Consider the following 22,142-nt stretch of genomic DNA (forward strand, 5'->3'; position numbering starts at 1 on the left):
TATAGCCTATTTCAATTCAGACCTAGTGGAGTGATACTATTATCACTATTACTCCACTAGGTCTGAAATATATTGTTAGCTGCAAATATGATGATCTTAAATTGATTAATTATTAATTTACTATTAATAAATGTGTAAAGTTGCATAAAATGGAAATACTCAATAAAGTAGGCTAACTACATTACCTCAGATGGTTGAATGGTTGGATTCCACAACCGGTAAAATAAAACATATATAAGACAATACAACATTTACTGTAGGTGCCATAAAATTTACTGATGATTTCATTTGAAAAATGTTCTTTTGCGCTTCTGATTTGGCAGTGAAATTCGCCGATTTTGGGTGCAGAAGATGTGAAGGATTCTATGGTCCAGTTAATATTTTCACCCCATAATGGCGGCCGCGCTACCGGAGCGCCATCTAGTGGCTGTTTCCCAAAAAGTATCAGAGTGTCGCCTCTTGGGTTCTAAGCTCTTTGAGGAAACTAAAGCTTTACCGAGATCAATGCTCAGGCTGAGCTGATAAGCGAAACGCTATTTTTAAAAAGGGGCGGAGCTGTTCGATATGTCCAGCCCTGTCTTCCTGTTTCAGTGTAGTACCCACAGAAATCGTATTATTATAGGGAGATAAGAGGGCCTGTATCTCTTACCATTGGAGAAAGCGTAACGGCTAACTTAATCACGTGCGGCACCTCTCAGCCTATCATGTCGCCATTCAAACTCCTCCCTGCATACCGCCAATGCGTACCGCCCATACCGCCAGTTAGCATTAGCCGTTACGCTTTTTTGGCTAAAGGTTGCAGGCTTGCCTTCCAGTGGCTTTGGTACCCCAGAGTGCAGTCTGGACAATAGGGCAGGGCGACACATTGGGGCGGAGTGACACGTGTCGCCCTGCCCATCCCAATTTCATTGGTTTGTAATACAGCAAATCTTATTTGTAGACACTTCGAGTGAGCCTGAGCATGCGCATTCCTTCATGTACGATTTTGTGAATGATTTGGCTTATACAGAAATATTAAGTGTTAACTCTAATCATATCTTATTATCTGTTTGTATTGGCTAATGTTTTTTTGTACTTAAGACACAGAATAGATTAAGTTATTGTTTACAAACGAACGCTGACGGCACCTCCGGGCACTTTCATGCTGAATAGAGCTGTTTAACGCTTCATTCGACTTCTTTATTCTATATGTATTTAAATAGGCCTAAGACATCGAACAAACCCAAACGCAAACGGCTGATTTTACATTTTAAAGCACGATCATTTCGGGGTTTTTTTTTTTTTTTTTGGATTGTTTTTTAACAAGATGATTTGTTGTCCAATGCTTGCATTACTTGGTACAAACAAAGACTATAGGTACTTTGGTACAAAGTGCTAATAAAATGTTTAATGGCAAACTCATGTTTCCTTGTTTACCTGTTAATAAAATATGTGGGCCTATATATTGGGTCTGTATATAGTTTTTAAAATTTTGATTTCAGCAGTTTAGCCGTTTGATAGGAGATCTGAGTCACTGATTCGATTCGTAAAGCTCCGAAGCAGTGTTTTGAAATCGGCCCATCACTATATTTTTGAAAAGTCGTTGTTTTGTTTTTTTGGCGCACAAAAAGTATTCTCGTCGCTTTATAATATTAAGGTACAACTACTGAACTCGCATGAACTGTTTTAAATATGTTTTTAGTAACTTTATGGATCTTGAGAGAGGAAATGTCATTGCTGTGAATGCAGGCCTCACTGAGCCATCGGATTTAATCAAAAATATCTTAATTTGTGTTCCGAAGATGAACGAAGGCCTTACGGGTGTAGAACGACACACCCTCATGTCGTTCTACATATAAATGATATTATTTTCATTTTTGGGTGAACTAACCCTTTAAAGCTTATAGACAATAAATTTTTGTAAAGCTGCTTTGAAACGATGTGTATTGAGCGTTATACAAATAAATTTGACTTTACTTCACTTGATGTAGTCCTGGCTCTATATATATCGTAGCCACAAATTAATAATTCATTCCCCAGATTTAGCAGTACAGCCTATTACTCGGCGATTTTCTGCCTGAAGAACCCGGAGATGCTGTACCAAGTGTACAGTAACTTCATCTAACGTCTTAAGTTCATCAAAACATTAGCCAATTGATCGTAACTGAAATCGCCAAGGTTAGCACTTAATATTAGTACAGTCAAACAGTGTAGATCATTCATGAAGTCATACATAAAGGAATGCGCATGCTCATGCCCCATGCGTCTACGCTAATAAGCTCTGCTGTATTATAAACCAATGAAATTGGGTGTAGCCCCGCCTTAATGTATCGCCCCGCCCCACTCGTCCAGACTGCACTCTGGGGTTACTCGTTTCAGTTGAAATTAAGTCAACACATTGAATAATGCTGCGCATTCCAAGACACTTCAGTGAGCCTTCAAAAAGAGAAAAAAATTATTTTATAGCATAAATATTTATATAAGTGGCCAAATTCTGTGGCAAAAAAAACTGACCTATAAAATATTACAGTTCTGTGTTGCTACGCCTTGGTGAGCAGCAGCTACAGCGTTCATCTTATTCCCCAGTCCCATGCATATTGCATTCGTAGTGACCTCGATTTAGGTGTACTTGTCAACTTTGTTTTTTCAAGAACCGGTAAAGTAGCTAAAAAGGGTCATTTATCATTTTTTCTTACAGTATGTCTATGTTGTTCTGTCAAAGCGTTCGTAGTGAGCACAGTTACAGCGTACAGTGGAAACACACCAGGCAAACACACCTGGAAAGAGATACTGATAATAGTTATGATGTGCAAACAAACTGAGGCTCTATATCAGCTGTTTGCAGTGACATTATAAAATAACAGAGGCATACTCTGATACGGAAAACAGGCATCCCTGTTTAATACGATAATATTTGTGACACGTTATGTATGAATGGATATGAAAGATACCTTCAAAAATATGGAGATATGGAACTTTTAGTTTCACAAAATATTAATAATAATAATAATTTAAGACTAAATTAAAACCAACATAGTTTAAAACGAACATATAACCACTGCTGGAGAAAATACACATTTGTGTTAATGGGATTTTTGACTCAAAACCTCCTATTTACTGGGATACCGCCCTTGTGACAACTAGCCCCGTTCTAATCTACTTTAAATTACATTCATTACTATATGTGTACACTGTAATGTAAAGTGTTACCATATTTAGCAGGACTTGTCAGACTAAACAAACACTTCTCAGATATGAAATATTCTAAAACTAAAACAAATTAAAAGCGACAAAGAGGAAGAAATAGACACTCGCGCAACAGCCCACTCACAGCGCACGCCCCAAGGGGGAAACGCGTTCATGTGGCAGATCTCTGCGCGGCGCCGCTGTCCATGGTACTAGGTCACACACGCGCTGCTTTTAGCTTTATTGCTGTTTAATATTCAGCCCATGCACACAGTCCCTGCTACAAGACAGTTGATACATCAGCAGTTTGACTCGTATAGACTGTGCCTCTTACTACAGATGCCTCATGGAGGTAATAGCGGTGGTGGATGACAACGCTATTTTAGTTCATTATGGTGTGGAGCAGAAAATTCATTTTTCTCAAGGTGACTGGTGTGTCCAGTTTCTATTGTTTCAGACATACTGGCCAGCTACAGTATAATGGACACTATGCATATAGTCTAATACTGGGGTTAGTTCGCCCAAAAGTGAAAATTCTGTCATTAATTACTCACCCTCATGTCGTTCCACACCCATAAGACCTTCGTTCATCTTCGGAACACAAATTAAGATATTTTTTGATAAAATCCAATGGCTCAGTGAGGCCTGCACTGACAGCAAGTTAATAACACTTTCAAATGCCCAAAAAGGTACTAACGACATATTTAAAACAGGTCATGTGACTACAGTAGTTCAACGTTAATGTCATGAAGCGACGAGAATACTTTTTGTGCGCCAAAAAAACAAAATAATGACTTTATTCAACAATATCTAGTGATGAGCGATTTCAAAACACTGCTTCATGAAGCTTCGAAGCTTTACGAATTTTTTGTTTCGAATCAGTGGTTCAGAGCGCGTATCAAACTGCCAAAGTCACGTGCACCACTGAAATTTCGAAACGTTTTGAAACACTTACGAAGCCTCGTTTACTGAAATCACGTGACTTTGGCAGTTTGATACACGCTCCGAACCACTGATTCGAAACAAAAGATTAGTATTAAAATGAATTTAAAAATTAATAATATTATGACAATAATTTTGTTTTAATATAAGCCTACTGTCCCATTTTGTGCAGTCTTTGTGGGTCCACTATAAAGTGGTACATTAGAAAGCGTTACAACCCTCTCATTATATTAGGCTATTTCTATTTTTTAAACGTTACCTCAAAATTAGTTTTGGTCCTGTAAATCCTAAAAAAATTACACAGAGTCTAACAACTTCTATTGTCACTTCATAAGGGTCTTATATGATAGGAATATTACCATTTGTAGTTCATTTCAATCTGGCATTACAACTCACACCGTGTTATAGCATTCCCATGTCTTCTGTACAGTATTTTCAGTGCAGTATTCATTAGATTAGCCAAAATACATTAACTATACATTACAAATTTAAAAAATCTTGATAGAAGAAACAATAGCACCAGTTTGGGTTACTAGAAATCGTCCAGTCAGCAGAAACATCTTCTACCACATTACTTCAGATGATTTATAGAGTAGGCAATAATGAGAGCAGAATGTTTCAGCACAACAAATCACGTCCAACATCTCTATTTTCCAACAGATTAATTGATTGAATGAAGGTAAGTTGAATGCAGGATGCTCTGCACTCATAAGCACAAACACCCCGCTTACACTTCCCAATTCAAACTAAAATGAAATAATATGTTCCTAAAATGTCCTGTGCCATCATCATTCACTTACAATTCAACTCTAATTCACATCTAAATCTGCGTTCAAGCAGACACAAGTAGCACTTGCTTTATTCATTTACAATGCAGCAAAATCCCGAGGTACCTTGCGAACATCTTTTGTGAAAAAGTTGTAGCATACCTCAAACAAGGGTCCGATTTTATTCTTCTCCAGGTATGACTGAATTCTTGACTGCTGTACAGACGCCATGAGAATGCGTTGCATTAAACAGCAAAATGTTTAGATATCGTTAAATATCGCCAAGCATCTTCAAACGTGCGGGACTGCGGACGGATCTCTAGCGGGAAGTGAGCGGAGATCCAGCGCTGAGAGCTCGTCTGATGCTCCAGCACATGCTGAAAGTGGTTTGCGTCCTCACTCGGTTTGGGCACTATCTGATGGGACTATCCCTCCTCCGGTCTCGGCAGAGTAGCTGGCGACGGCTTCTTCTTAAAGCCAATGAAAAAGATTACACCTTAGATCGATGTCTATTCATTGGCTGTTCAGGTCTGAGCGACCCGCCCTCGTTGTTTACATAGAGTAAGTGTCATTAAACTCATATGCACGTATCATTTCTATGAAACTTATAATGCATTATAAAGGATTCCTTTCTGGGTTTATCGTGCCTTATTACAGCCTAATCTTGTATAAATGAATCCACACTTACAATGTATTATATTGCTTACCTATTCAAGCTTCAGGAGTATAGTTAAGCCTACATCAACAACATTTCATTCTACAATGGGATCATATAAGGGGTCATATGATGCTATAAAGTTCATTATTTTATTTATTGGTGTAATAGAACAGGTTAACATGATTTAATGCTCAAAACACATTATTTTACACATACTGTACATTATTGCAGAATACCTCTATTCCCAGTCTGCCTGAAACTTGCTGATTTCAGAAGCCCCGCCTTCTGAAAAGCCCAGAGTGATCTGATTGGTTCACCCAAAATAGAAAATTCCGTCATAATTTACTCACCCTCATGACCCGTAAGGCTTTTGTTCATCTTCGGAACACAAATGAAGATATTTTTAATGAAATCTGAGGGATTTCTGTCCCTCCATTGACAGCTACGCAACTAGCACTTTGACGTTTCAAAAAGTTCACAAAAAGATCATATAACTAATCCATATGAATTAAATGGTTTAGTGCAAATTTTCTGAAGAGACATGATCGCTTTATACGCTGAACAGATTTAATTTAGGCTTTCATCAACAAAAGGTTTGCTCTCCCGCATTAAGCAGGTTCGGCTGAGCTTCTGTTTATGTTCGCTGATCATAGTTTATATGTAAATAAAAGCCTAAATTCAGTCTGTTCATCATATAAAGTGATCGTGTTTCTTCAGAAAATTTGGACTAAACTACTCAATTCATATGGATTAGTTTTACGATATCTTAAATTTTTGAAGCGTCAAAGTGCTAGTTGCGTAGCTGTCAGTGGAAGGACAGAAATCATTCAGATTTAATTAAAAATATCTTTATTTGTGTTCTGAAGATGAACAAAAATCTTGTGGGTTTGGAACAACATGAGGGTGAGTAAATGATAACAAAATTTTCATTTTTGGGGGAACTATCCCTTTAAGAACATTAAAATGCATCATATGACCCATTTAACTTTAGAACTTGAGCATTTTTAGAATGCAGTGACATAAGACGCAAGAGCAACAATCATGTTTGTCTAGCTCATGTTCACATAGAAAACCAATAGAAATGCGTTCTGTCTGAATGTGGCCACAAGTATTGAAAAAATCGAATAGTTCCGGAGCTGGCTTCTGATTGGTCAATACAGCATTCAGGACATGCTGAAACATGCATTCACCACATCGCTGCATAGTTCCCATTAATGTTATGTCAGGTACAATCTTTCTAGCAAGAGGTTTTTGATTTGCTTAGTAAAATAAAATTGCATTATAATTATAATTGTGATCAGTTGATTTCATAATGGTTTTAATATATAATATATTTTGGGCTATTTTAAAAGTGTTCTGCACTGGCCCTTATATGCACTGACAAGATGTCAGGGATCAGAAAAATATTAATTAATATTAGTAAATAATAATTTGTAAAGAGGTTGTAATATAAACATAGATACCCAAGTCCATTATTGTCACTATTTAAGTTATTACAGAACATCTGGAAACCATTTACTCCATAAAAACTGCAAGTGACAGTGTGCCCGGGGAAATTATGACAGGTAAACAATGTTTGTCAAAGACAGTTGCCTACATGCAGAGGCCATTAGTGAAATTCCTGAAGACTTTAACTGGTCTGATACCAGCTGCACATTTGATGGATGATAGCACAGCACATAAAGCAGCTGGGAGTTTGTGTGCACTCAGCACATGCATACTGTCAAATGTGGACTAAATACATTCACTAGAGAGACTTGTGACAGATTTGCAGCACAAATTTAAATCAAAATCACTGTTAAAGTCTTTTGCATAAATATTTAGTCACAGTTCCACCACGTAAAACTGATAAAAATACAGACAACACACACACGCACACACACACACACATATATCAACGTGAAGCGGAGTGCCTGCAACCCCTTCAGCCGTGACTTATTCATGATATAGCACTAGCCTCGAGTACCTTATTGCTTTTATAAAACGGTTACCGCACAACACAAATATTAAAGCCAGAAATATGTATCAATGCAACTTTCATGAAATAAACTTTCACTAAAGCCTTCCTTCCACCGGAAAAAATAGTCTCTGACCGTGAACAGCAACAGAAGTTACATTATTACGCCATTAGATGGCAGCAAAGACTGTCTTTAAGAGTGTGTCAGTCAGTAGCGAAGACTTTTACATTGAAAAGACTGAATTGACTGAACAAGACACAACTGACAAATGCTTTGACTAGCGCTGTCAGTCACGGGAAAACCCCTTAACTGTTAAAAGGACAAGATAATACATTGGACATTTAAACTGATTATTTATTATGAACATAGGACTGACCTGAAGGAAAATGCTAAATCTGAATGCAGGTAATAAACTCGCTCACTCAATCTTTTTCTCACAACACTCTTCTACATAATACAGTAAGCTTCAATGAACAATATCAATTAAGAACATACAGTTTACGTTGCTAAGAGTGGTTGTTAAGGGTGTTGTGTAGTGATACACTGAACCGCTGGGTGAAGCGGTCATAGCCGTGTTTTATCGTGAATAAAACACAGCTATTGACCAATCAGAATCAAGGACAGGAACTAACCGTTTTATAAATATATATAAGAAATATGATTGCATTTTCTTTTAAACATTTTTATTTGAAATGAATTACAATTTGACATTACAATTTATTGTAACAATGGGGAAATCAACCTGTTTTAAGGTTAAAAATAAGATACATGTATTTGGAAAATCTCAAAATGGGTTAGTTTTATGACAAAATAAATAACTGTTTTGTTTTTTTTTTAACTAAAAACATTTTTACAGTAATATATTCACATGAATTTATGTTCCCTTCTGGCTGCTTTTATCAAGAGCATGTATAATTCAAAGATGCATTGTATAACATAAAAATATCTTCTGTTTCTCAAAATGGAACTTGTGGAGTTAATCATTTCTGTTTAGAGCGGTTTCTCAATATTGCATAGACTGATTAATTTGTTATTTTAAGCAACACTAATATAACATGTAACACAATAACTCCTGAGTACTGAATATTTAAATTGTGGCGAGACAAAATCATTTATATACCTATGTAAGTGTGACAAATATATAAACCTATAACACTGATGACCATGTCGTATGAACTTTCCAGTACTGTATCTAGATCACTCTAGATTCACTGAGACTGCAACATGTAGCTTAATGAACTATGGTGTTAATAAACTCTAAACAAACTTCAAGAGTTGAAACCTAATAATGTGAAAGCTAAACCTATACATATGTCAAAGATGTATATGAGAATAGATGAAATAAAAAAATGCACATACAATTGCAATGAGGCTTTTGGATGCTATGCCCAAAAAGGAACTATAAACAACAGTTACACTTTAACACACGAGACTAAAGCACTGTGCAAATTCTTTTACATTTGGAAAAAAGTTATTTGAAACAGACATTGTGATTGACACTCTATTGATGTGAATGACTTGACAGCAGCTGCAAGATCAGACATCCTGTTTGTTTGATCTTGGGTCTAGAATGAGATGCGGTGTAGCAAAGCATGAAATAAAAAAAAATATTGGTGCCTTTAAGAAGCTATAACAAAAGTCAATAGATATTACGGTGTGAACCCTTGAGAGGTGACAGATGCCTCTGAGCAGGAGAGAGGCTGGACGTCCAGACAGTCTCTTTACTTGGACAGTGTATGTGTGTGTCGTCTGGAGTTGAACCAGGGCTGGTCCTGATCTGTTGAAGACATTGGTTTAGGGGTCGCCGTCAGGAGGTGGAGGCTGGCACAGTTTGTACAATCTGTTAATAGAATTTAAAAATATATTAAAATATATGTAAATCATATATTAAATGTGTGTGTTTCAGGTAATCCCTACGCTATGGAGACAAAATGTCCCCAAAAACTTTGACCTTGTGGGGACATTTTTTGGTCCACATGAGGAAAACAGCTTGTAAATCATACTAGGTGATGTTTTTTGAAAGTTTAAAAATGCAAAAAGTTTTCTGTGATGGGTAGATTTGGGGTTAGGGGATAGAATATTCACTGATCAGGCGTAACATTATGACCACTGACAGGTGGTCAGTGAATATCACTGATTATCTCTTCATCACGGCACCTGTTAGTGGGTGGGATATATTAGGCAACAAGTGGACATTTTGTCCTCAAAGCTGATGTGTTAGAAGCAGGAAAAATGGGCAAGCGTAAGGATTTGAGCGAGTTTGACAAGGGCCAAATTGCATCTCCAAAACAGCAGATCTTGTGGGGTGTTCCTGGTCTGCAGTGGTCAGTATCTAACAAAAGTGGTTCAAGGAAGGAACAGTGGTGAACCGGCGACAGGGTCATGGGCAGCCAAGACTCACTGATGCATGTGATGAGCAAAGGCTGGCCCGTGTGGTCCGATCAAACAGACGAGCTACTGTAGCTCAGATTGCTCAAGAAGTTAATGCTGGTTCTGATAGAAAGGTGTCAGAATACACAGTGCAATACAGTTTGTTGCGTATGGGGCTGCATAGCTGCAGACCAGTCAGGGTGCCCATGCTGACCCCTGTCCACCGCCGAAAGCGCCAACAGTGGGCACGTAAGCATCAGAACTGGACCACGGAGCAATGGAAGAAGGTGGCCTGGTCTGATGAATCACGTTTTCTTTTACATCACGTGGATGGCCAGGTGCATGTGTGTCGCTTAGACATGGCGCCAGGATGCAAGTCTAGTGGAGTCCATGGCCTTGACGGGTCAGGGCTGTTTTGGCAGCAAAAGGGGGACCAACACAATATTAGAAAGGTGGTCATAATGTTATGCCTGATCGGTGTATAGCTTGTACAGTATAAAAATCATTATGTCTACGGAATAGAAACAGTTTTTTTTTTCGCATTTACAGGTCACCTGCCGTATGTAAAAGTCGATCATTCTTTAAAGATAGCGCGGTGTGTTTGGACAGAAGACGAGACAGAGTTCTTTATTAAACTCATAAAAGACTAAAGAATCATGGAAATACTGGATTCTAAACAACAAAGAATTGCCACAATTTATCAAGACCTCAAAGCAGATATGAGGGAAAAACACCCAGAAACACCTCATACATGGCCGCTCCCATGTATAAGGGGTTTTCTTTGCCATTAATTCTTGGATAACACGCCTACGTCTATGTCTATTAAAATAATGGCTAGTGTAGTGGCTGCGATATACTTAAACCTACTTTACTAACATCCGTTGCCGTGATTTTTGGAGTGACTTATCGCGAGAGGAAAAAAATATGTTTTAGTCGCATGACAGCAGTTAATAAAAAACGGCATCATTTCGCAATAGTTTTTCATCAGCATTTAGAAAATATCGCAAAATATTTGCGCAAATTTGTAATGGAAACCTGGCTAATGATACATTTTTTCCAGGATACTTTGATGAATACAAAGTTCAAAAGAAAAGCATTTATTTGAAATAAAAAATCTATTATCAATGTTTTTTTTTTTTTAATCAATTTAATGTATCCTCGCTGAATAACAGTATTAATTTCTTAAAAAAAAAGAAGTGTAATTTCTTTGCTCCACATGGCAGCAATGTTCTAATTGTCTATGATTATGTCACATTGCATTTTCTCATACAGTGTGAACAGATGTCACGTTGTGCCTAGTTAAGACATGATGTAATGCTATATTTGACATTTATTTTATTATCCCCTGTTTTAAAAAGCAACTTGCTAGTGTAAATGATGTAAAACAGTCAGCACATACACTTAGATTTGTGGAATAAACAAGCTAATAACTTTCCTTCTGAGCTGTAGTGAATTTCAAAAAGGTAAAACACAAATTCTTGAATTTAGGCAGCATTTGTTATATGCCAAATAAACCATAAGCCACGCAGCAATGATCACATGCAGCATGCTATGAAAAGCTATGAGTCATTGTCTTGAGGGTCACGCTACAGTACATCTCCCTAAGGACCTCAAGTGACTGTGACAGATTAGAGTTTACACTGGAGTTTTCAACCTGCTGAGAGAGAATGAGTAGGTCTGCTTTTTAATGTGCTTCATTCTATTTTCCTGCAGGAAATATAGTTTGGCTCCCATGCATGTACTCTCTCTTTCATACACACACACACACACACACACACACACACACCTGCAGTAATGTGATGGCTGTTCTAATAGAGAACGTGCACTTTATGTTGAAGAATGTTTTGTGAACTTAATACTCTGCAGGTTTCTGTTCAATTTCATTGTATATAGATGAAAACAACATAATGCGCACATTTGCAAGAATGCTGTCTTTTGTTTCATACGGCTATACTGCAGGGGTTTATTAGAAGAATAAATGCCGAACTGTTCCTGAATTTCTGGCTCCATTAAAACTCTGGGCCACTTATTACTAGATTTGCATTTTCAGAAAGAAATACCAGCCCATGCAAGGCAGCAAATAATAGTGTTATATAGTAGCTGTGGGTGAGCTATACACTGAAAAAAAGGTAAAAAATAATCTAAATTAACTATTTTTATTCAAAAATATTATTTAATATTGCTGAATCAACCTAAATACATTAAGTTATACCAACATTTTTTATGGGTTAAATCAAGTAAAAAAACATTCTTTAAGGTAACAATTGCAGGTTTTAGGCATTTTCACAATTCGGTATGCAAACAGATGCAACAAAGAAGCCCAATCACAATTCAGTATGCAAATATTACAATGATGACGTTGTATTCAAATTCTTAACATTCAGTCATGAAGTCAGGGAGATTTTCAAACCTTACATTTAACCTTAAACTTACATTTTAAAAGTAGACCTAAAAACAGCCAGCTGAAAAAAAAGCTGAAATTACTTACAAAAACAAGTTTGCACATTAAAGAGCTTTAAAGGGATAGTTCAGTGTTTCTTGGGAATATCCCGGACGAGCCCCCAGTTGTTAGATTAAAATATCAATCTCAGGTAGAATATTTCATCAGTTGGATGAAATATGTCATCAGTTGGAAATTCTGTCATCATTTACTCACCCACATTCATTCCAAACACTTTAAGCCCGGGACACAAAAAGCCGTCGGTCGGCCGTTGGGCAATGTCAGCGTCGGTTGGCTTACTTTTTTGGTGTGTTCCGCACTGTTGGCTCTAGTCAGACCGTCGGTGAGAGAGATAGCTTTGATTGGCTGTTCAAAATGAGTCAGTACACGAGAATAAAAGTCAAGACAGTACAGATAGAAGGTTGTTATAATTTTACGTCATCTTACCTGAGTATTCGAATGCGCGAATATTTTCATAATAACATAAGCCGACTGGAATGAAGAAAGTAATCAGCATGATTGATATTTAAAATGGTAAGCAAACACTGCTTTGTTTACGGTTTGTATATATGCATTCCTAATTTTGTTTTCCATTTTTGAATGACAGACTACTGATACCTGCTGATATTGACAGTAATTTCCTTGCACGCAGGCACAGAATGCACATGCTAGTTGACAGTCACCAGTAGTCCTTTTGGTGTTCAAGCGCAGCTTATTGGCTGAGATGCAGCCGACGAGAGGCGACAGTCAGCTTTCATCGCCGCTAGTTTTTTGATGTCGGTTTGGTGTGTCCCGGGCTTTAGAGGTTTACAGCAAACCCCTCATCAGAATGTTTGAGGCAGATCAGTGTAGTGCTCTAATAATTCTGGAGGCCTAAACAATTTTCTGAAATGTGTAAATCTTTGAACCGTGGCATTTAGGTCTAAAATTATTTCATGCACATTTTGTGAAAGGTTAGTGAAAACCACAGTGTGAATGTGAGGGGACTGAAATGATGTGTGTGTGTGTGTGTGTGTGCGTGTGTGTGTGTGTATGTGTGTGTGTATGTGTGTGTGTAGTCACTGAGGAAAGTGGTGTGAGGACCGCTCTGGTTACCTTGGCACTGTTGACGGAGTGCGGTCTCTCACTCCCAGGTTCTTGGCTGAGTTCTGCACTCTTGCTCCCTAAAAAAGAGCCATAATTATAAATGACTTGCAGGCCTGTCAGAACAGTTATTCTTTAAATAAGCATGAACATATTCTGTGTCCAGTCGGTCAAAGGTGAGAAGTGGCGTCATTCACAGAAGCTGTGTTGTTGTATTGTTATGGAAGTAATATGAAATATCAACTCTAAGAGGCAAAAAAAAAAAGGGGAGTACAAATATAAAATCTTTATTAAAGGTACAATATGTAAAATTTCTGTCCGCTAGAGGTCGCTAGAGGCCTATTCAAAACAAAGGCGTAGCTTGATGACGGCAAGTTTGAGCGCGGAATCTTGGGACATGAGGTCTTCACATCACAGCCGGTGGAAACAATCGGGATAGGACTAAGGAAGAAATCATGTTCATGGATGTGATTATTAACGTTACTGTAGTATGAAGCAGAGCAGGACCGAGTGTTGTGGGAGCTCGGTCCTGCTCTGCAACACACGCCTCACAAGCAGCGGAACTATTGTTATGCCACAGTCACCGGCGCTGCTTCTGCTTTTCCGGTCATGAGTATGAGGTAACACAGCTCTGTTTAATATATATTAGATACATTTGAGTGTGTTGAAAATGATGTTATATAATGTTACTCTGAGCGTTCGCTCGGCGGCTGCTGTGAGACACTGTTGTACACTGCAGTAAGCTAGATTGATTTTAAAATATCATATTAAATGCTGGATGGCTTGTGTAGATAAATGGCGTATTGTATGATGGAGAAAATTCTGTATTACTGTTACTAAAAATAAAGCTGCATCTGATTATGCTATGTTAGCTACTTGACAAAATAGTGTTTTTCTCTGAGGCATGGTAAAGCATGGTACTCGCAAAAAAAAAAAAAAATCAAGAAAATTAGATTTAAACAATAAGACTAAACGTGTTGAGCTATATAACAACAATTAGTTTTCTGTCTATAAACGTAACCAAACAGTTGTTCCCTTGCCTATTAAAACATGTAATATATTAAAGCGTCTTTGGTGTTTCCATGGTTTCTACAAAATAAAACCAGAAACCGAGGGTAACGTGGGTATGACGCAATTGACAGGCGACTCCTCACATGTCCCGGAGCCTTGGTTAAAATTGCAATTTTCTCACGATTTACAAATAGTTGCAAACATTTGGGATATTGTAAGTACTCAAGCGAACAAAATATATAACACTGGCCTAGTGGTTTTTGGATATTTTACTGCAAACATTTTAAATATTGCACCTTTAAGTCTGAAATTATATATTTTAGTTGAATTAATTATATGATATACCAAATAATTAATCTAAGATTAATTAACCTAAGAATAATTGATCTTTGATGAGGTAAGTTTGCAAATGTTTTGCATTTACGTGGTATTTCAAGCATGAATTGCCCTGATGGTAGAAAAACTCCTCATAACTTAATTCAGGAGACTTGATTAATTGCATTAATCTTTCCATCATGGCACAGAATGAATTAATGTACTAAATGAAATAACTGAATAAATTAACATAATTAACATAAATTAACATTAAACTGTCAGTGCGAGTTTTCAAATAAAAAACTGTATATATACTGTATAACAAATTTAAATCAATATTTACACATATTTATACAACTTAAATATAAAATAAAAAAAATGTAACAAAATATGCATTTATACTATGTTGTGCTATGATATAAAATATATATTATATAATATATATCAGCACTTATTCAGATATATTTTATAACAAATGTATGTATATTTGACAACACATATCAAATATATACCAATGTTGCTTTAGAATAATTTAGATACTATTAAAAAAAATTTAACAGTTTGAACTGATTTTTAAAAAAATATGTCTATATAGTTTTTATTCATTTTTATTTCAGTTTGAGCTATTTTAGTACAAGTTAAACTAAATTGGCTAATAGGTTTAATAAACAATTTTTTCATATTTTATTTCTGTTAACATAACGAAAATGTTTTTTAGTTTTAGTTTCAGTAAAATATAATAACCCTGATATATTTATATTTATACATTTACAACCCGAAAAGTTGGGACGTTTTTTAAATTTGAATAAAATGAAAACAAAAAGACTTTCAAATCACATGAGCCAATATTTTATTCACAATAGAACATAGATAACATAAATGTTTAAACGGAGAAATTTTACACTTTTATCCACTAAATGAGCTCATTTCAAATTTGATGCCTGCTACAGGTCTCAAAAAAGTTGGCACAGGGGCAACAAATGGCTGAAAAAGCAAGAAATTTTGAAAAGATTCAGCTGGGAGAACATCTAGCAACTAATTAAGTTAATTGATATCAGGTCTGTAATATGATTAGCTATAAAAGGGATGTCTTAGAGAGGCAGAGTCTCTCAAACGTAAAGATGGGCAGAGGCTCTCCAATCTGTGAAAGAGTTCATAAAAAGATTGTGGAAAACAATGTTCCTCAACGTCAAATTGCAAAAGCTTTGCAAATCTCATCATCTACAGTGCATAACATCATCAAAAGATTCAGAGAAACTGGAGAAATCTCTGTGCGTAAGGGACAAGGCCGAAGACCTTTATTGGATGACCGTGGTCTTCGGGCCCTCAGACGACACTGCATCACTCATCTGCATGATTGTGTCAATGACATTATTAAATGGGCCCAGGAATACTTCCAGAAATCACTGTCGATAAACACAATCCGCCGTGCCATCTGCAGATGCCAACTAAAGCTCTATCATGCAAAAAGGAAGCCATATGTGAACATGTCCAGAAGCACCGTCGTGTCCTGTGGGCTAAGGCTCATTTAAAATGGACTGTATCAAAGTGGAAAAGTGTTCTATGGTCAGATGAGTCCAAATTTGACATTCTTGTTGGAAATCATGGCCTCCGGGCTAAACTCCAGAAACTCATTACCTCGATGCCCAGACATCTTCAAACTGTTTTGAAAAGAAGAGATGCTAAACCATGGTAGACATGCCCCCATCCCAACTATTTTGAGACCTGTAGCAGGCATCAAATTTGAAATGAGCTCATTTTGTGCATAAAACTGTAAAATTTCTCCGTTTAAACATTTGTTATGTTATCTATGTTCTGCTGTGAATAAAATATTGGCTAATGTGATTTGAAAGTCTTTTAGTTTTCATTTTATTCAAATTTAAAGCTCCCAACTTTTCCGGAATTTGGGTTGTAATAATATGTATAATATTTTATATAATATGTGTTGTCAAATATACACCCAACACCAAACATCTTTTGAAATAAAATCATCCAATTTCTTTTCTATTTCTGCACCAAGGAAAAATGACTTTTTAAAATAAATATGCACCGGATGGCACTTCTATTTTTAAATAATTTAGATAATCATTTCCTATTCTGAACAGATTTGTTCTTTTCCTTTTCAGCCTGCTCTGCCTTCCTTCATAGATGCAGTGGCTCATATTTCATAGGAAAAAAGCACAGGTATAAGGTCCTGCCAGCCAGCTGAACCTGTAACTTACAAGCCGCATCTTCTGTCACAGTTCACCAATGCTGGCCTTGTCAGATGTGTTAGATGGACTTGTCTGTGATCGTAAATTACAATTTAAAACATTCATACTCCAACATCCTGTCCCACGCTAAATGAATCAAAGGCCTGTTTAACAGACAGCATTTTTACTCAGAGCGGAATTCTATCATGTCAAAATGAAAAATGGCCACCTGCGCCCTGACGTAGGAAAGAAAACGTGTATCTTGCACATTTTACAAACATTAGCTGTTTCCGCAAATAGCTCTGCAGGTCGGTTTGACGTGAGGCGTCTCGGCAGGTGCGTCTGGATCAGCAGCGGGGGACGTTAGTGCCGCATAAACACTGCTGGAGGAAGTCTATAGGAAGTAATAGTGAGTGCAGCGCTTCAGTGTACAGGTACTCTGTCTTTCTGACGACTGCTGGCCGGTGAGTGCATCAGGCATGGGCGGCACCGTGGTCAGTCCCTTATCATGTCATGATAACATCAGCAATTACACCACCAGAGTCACGCCATTCGCCTACTGCTTTCCTGGGACTTTGGGAAGATACGGCTGGACGTAGAGAAGGACTGAGATATGAGAGGGCAAGAACACAAAGATCCGTTGTCTACAGACACGGAGAAGATTATCCAGCCTCTTGATAACCTTTTTTCAACAATTGCTTCTCTAAAAATATGGTTAACTCATTTTAGCAGTTAAGCAATTTGGTGCTTATACACAGAAACTACATAATGGAGCAATTCGTCAGTGTCCCTTTTCCTTCTTCAATGAGTTCCAGGCATTATGATGGATGAGTCTCTTTTAAGTCTCGCTGTGAGGTACGAATCACGGTGAATAATAATAAATAGCCAGCCAGGGGGAGCTCTGACGATAGTCATTCATATTGATATTCATAAAGTCATTTTGGAGCCCCGGACTGGTGCAGGTAAGGACTCATCACCCACAGGCGGTCCAGAATTCAGCAGATTTAAAATAAGACGTAATGCTGAAATGCAAATATATATATATATATATATATATATATATAAGTTAAATACAATGTGTCATTTTGCACATGCATTTTAATGACCTGACTTATGAAGGACTTTCATAATGAAACAGTTTTTATTGGGTTCTTGCTTCATATTTAACATGGAACATTAAGTGGAGACCCAAAATCATGATCAAATTAAACAAAAAGGTCCTTAAAACCAAACATTAAAATGTATTAAAACGACTATGAATTGTAAAGGCTTACATATAATGCAAAATTATTTAAATGATAATTATTAAACTATTAATTTAAATTTATTTAATTTATAATTATTATTTTGCATGTAATTATTTATCAATAATTTATATATGCATCAATTTATTATTAATAATTTTAGTCAGTTAAACTCCTGGGATATTGAACTGGTCAGTTAAGTAGCAGAGGGGGTTGTTAATCAGTTTCAGCTGCTTTGGTGTTAATGAAATTAACAAGAGGTGCACTAGATGGGCAACAATGAGAAGACCCCCAAAACAGGAATGGTTTTACAGGTGGTTTTTCCTACTCATCTTTTCAGACTGGTTTTTTTTTTTTTTGCATTTGGCTAGGGTCAGTGTCACTACTGGTAGCATGAGGCGATACCTGGACCCTACAGAGGTTGCACAGGCAGTCCAACTCCTCCAGGATAGCACATCAATACGTGCCATTGCCAGAAGGTTTGCTGTGTCTCCCAGCACAGTCTAAAGATCATGGAGGAGATTCCAGGAGACAGGCAGTTACTCTAGGAGAGCTGGACAGGGCTGTAGAAGGTCCTTAACCCATCAGCAGGACTGGTATCTGCTCCTTTGTGCAAGGAGGAACAGGATGAGCACTGCCAGAGCCCTACAAAATGACCTCCAGCAGGCCACTGGTGTGAATGTCTCTGACCAAACAATCAGAAACCGACTTCATGAGGGTGGCTTGAGGGCCCGATGTCCTCTAGTGGGCCCTGTGCTCATTGCCCTGCACCACATTTGCCATTTAACACCAGAATTGGCAAGTCCACCACTAGCGCCCTGTGCTTTTCAGATGAGAGCAGGTTCACCCTGAGCACATGTGACAGACGTGAAAGCGTCTGGAGAAGCCGTGGAGAATGTTATGCTGCCTGTAACATCATTCAGCATGATGGGTTTGGTAGTGGGTCAGTGATGGTCTGGGGAGGCATATTCATGGAGGCACGCACAGACCTCTACAGTCTAGACAATGGCACCCTGACTGCTATTAGGTATCGGGATGAAATCCTTTGACCCATTGTCAGACCCTACGCTGGTGCAGTGGGTCCTGGGTTCCTCCTTGTGCACGACAATGCCCGGCCTCATGTGGCGAGAGTATGCATGCAGTTCCTGGAGGATGAAGGAACCCTAGCCTGCTGCATCATTTTTTCACTTTGATTTTCGGGGTGTCTTTGAATTCAGTCCTCTGTAGGATGATAATTTTCATTTCCATCAAACGATGTGGCATCTTTTCATTCCTAACACATTACCCAGTCCATATCAGCATGATATTTTTCCCCGTTGAAATCTGATGTGTTTTCAAAAGTGTCCCTTTAATTTTTTTGAGCAGTGTATATATGTATATGCATTAATTTATTATTAATAATCTACACGTAAATAAAATTTACTTAATTTTACTACTATTATTATTTTTTACTACTACATTTACTATCAAATAATTATTACAAATTGTAACACACACTGGCTGACCCAACAGTTGAGGAACACTGCTCTAATGTACTCTTCAGAAAGTTATCTCCCTCAATGTGACTGAGTAACTGTCAAGGGCTCTTTGGTCTTTACCTCTCATGACTCAGGGCCACCTTGAAGTTTCATTCCTTCTGAGCTGACACAGCAACAGTCCTAGCCTTCTATTATACAAGACTCAAAGTGCTTAATGATATAAAAAGAGCAGACCCTGTCAGTTTCATCCATAACCTTGTAAAGGACGCTTCAAGGCTAGTCTGAAATGGGTGGAAAAAGACTAACAATCTTCCACTTTCTAAATGAAAGGTAGGGAGACTTAATTTCATGAGCGTATATCCTCCTGCTTCCAGACTAGCTAACCGGAGGGGGGAAGAGCTTATGCTAATAGCCATGTAGAGAAACCAAAATGAGAGAAAGCAAACCAAGGCAGTTAAGCTTGTTACATTTCCCAAAATAATTAAACAGGCCTTTGATAAATATAAATCCTCCTCGAAATGAACACGGTGGCCTACTGTTTGAATTTTTTTGCAACTGTAATTTCAAATAAATTAACTGGGTCAGTAAAATTCAGAAAACATTCAAAGCAGAGGTAGATATTAGCTCATCTTTTCTCATCTAATTTCCCAGTAGAAACTTTAATTGAGAAACAATGGGTTTATACAATCATTTAGATGGTTTATGGTTCTAAGCCAAAACTTGACATAAACTGCAAACTTGTCCCTCAAATCTGATTGGTTGTTTAGAATGTTGATCCAGGATCATGTTGTACTTGGTGAAATCACGCTCACCGTTTTTGTTGTTGAAAAAATGAATACTTCTATCCAGCAAGGATGCATTAAATTGATCAAAAGTGACAGTAAAGACTTTTATAATGTTAAAAAGATTTGTATTCAAAATAAATGCTGTTCTTTTGAACTTTCTATTCATGAAAGAAATATTACTTGATCAGCAAATCAAATTAGAATGATTTCTGAAGGATCATGTGACACTGAAGACTGGAATAATGATACTGAAAATTCAGCTTTGCCATCACAGGAATAAATAACATTTTAAAATATATTATAGGGGTCATGACATGGATTTTTTATTATCTGAAAGTCCCCCTGTAGTCAATAATTTTATCCCTTAAAACTCATCTTTGATCACCAAAATCACATATTTAAACATTTTTTCCAGTGAAAAAAATCTTCATGCCTTAAAATAGCTTGAATGTACACCCTTGCTTCATGTAGTATACACAGAGCTATGAATATGCTAATTAGCCCCGCCTCCAATCACTCACGCCAGCTCAGAAATCCACTTGGTCAACTTACTGAGGTAAACTAAATGGTATCGCTTTTTACAACGTTGGACATATAACGGTAATTAATATGATTAGCCTTTTGCTTGACTACATTATCAAACAGCTAATAATGTGTTGCTAATGTTACACGGCTCCCTTGCTTCAGAGCAGTCATAGTTAATGATATGCTAAAGCCTGCCGGCACGTTGACGTGATTGGTTACAAGGTAGTTTGTGATGTCAGAAACACCAGCGATTTAAAGCCGCTGTCTTTAGATCACTGTAGTTTTAAAGAGAAAATACTCAATGGTATTGACTTATGAATTTGCACATGGTTTGTTTAAAAGCATATTAAAAGCACCACATATAAACAACATTAAAAACTTAATTTTCATCACAGTTGGACTTTAATATGTTCCTTGAGTTTCACTTATAATGTCAGTAAGAACATCTGCCATGGTGTGATGATGTAGCCCTTATGGGAAGAAAATATATTTCCCTATATATGAATGATCAATATATTACATGATTTAACAGTATATTTGAAAATATACAGAAAAATATATTGCGTAAATATATTACAATATATTGAATAATACATAAGGAATTGCCGCTTTTCATATATTGAAAAATATGTGATAATATATTTACTAATATATCATAATGTATGTAATTTTATATTCAGTAATATACTTCATAATATATAGATTTATATGTGATCAGATATGGTACTGCATGCATAATATATTGCAGATATATTTACTCATGCAGTATAAACACATATATGGTAAAATATATTATGTAACACATTTCTTATATTTTATAATAATTTACATTTTAAATGTTCCATATTTTTAAGTTAGTTAACAAAAACACACCTGCATGTACTAAAGTTTCTACCAAAGAGACTATCACTGTGCTATAACATGCACAGCTGTTATTTTTTAAATAAAGTTATTATAGTCTTAATGGTGTTCAGCCAATCATCACCCTAACCTCAGACTCTACTCTTCAGCATGGTAACCCCAAAAACTCACACATACCAGAAAAACTTTTAAATTCCAAAATAATACAACTTTAAACACTAACAGATCTCCCCCTATAGCAATATTGAGCAAAACACAGGAAATAGCGCTTAATTTTAACATTTACTCTCCTTTAAAGTACACATGAAATCAAAATTGACCTTATTTATTTTGTTTGCTCAAATTGCT

General features: G+C 36.9%; 2 protein-coding genes across 3 annotated transcripts in view; both read right to left on the reverse strand.

Annotated features, from left to right (window-relative positions):
• The window catches only part of c23h8orf34 (chromosome 23 C8orf34 homolog), a 103,340-nt gene extending 98,026 nt beyond the window's left edge, over positions 1-5,314 (reverse strand). For both annotated transcript variants that reach the window (XM_051881492.1, XM_051881491.1), the window contains exon 1: positions 5,037-5,314. In XM_051881492.1, coding sequence (XP_051737452.1) covers positions 5,037-5,120 — 84 coding nt within the window. In that variant the 5' untranslated portion in view covers positions 5,121-5,314. The remainder of the gene's footprint in view (positions 1-5,036) is intronic.
• A 2,842-nt stretch (positions 5,315-8,156) lies between these two features.
• Positions 8,157-22,142, reverse strand: part of prex2 (phosphatidylinositol-3,4,5-trisphosphate-dependent Rac exchange factor 2) — a 151,394-nt gene continuing 137,408 nt past the window's right edge. Inside the window, exons 39-40 of the mRNA XM_051882280.1 lie at positions 13,396-13,463; positions 8,157-9,330 (exon numbers count right to left, since the gene is read on the reverse strand). Coding sequence (XP_051738240.1) covers positions 9,285-9,330; positions 13,396-13,463 — 114 coding nt within the window. The 3' untranslated portion in view covers positions 8,157-9,284. The remainder of the gene's footprint in view (positions 9,331-13,395; positions 13,464-22,142) is intronic.

This window comes from Ctenopharyngodon idella, chromosome 23, assembly GCF_019924925.1.
Source record: "Ctenopharyngodon idella isolate HZGC_01 chromosome 23, HZGC01, whole genome shotgun sequence".
Classification (NCBI taxonomy): domain Eukaryota; kingdom Metazoa; phylum Chordata; class Actinopteri; order Cypriniformes; family Xenocyprididae; genus Ctenopharyngodon; species Ctenopharyngodon idella.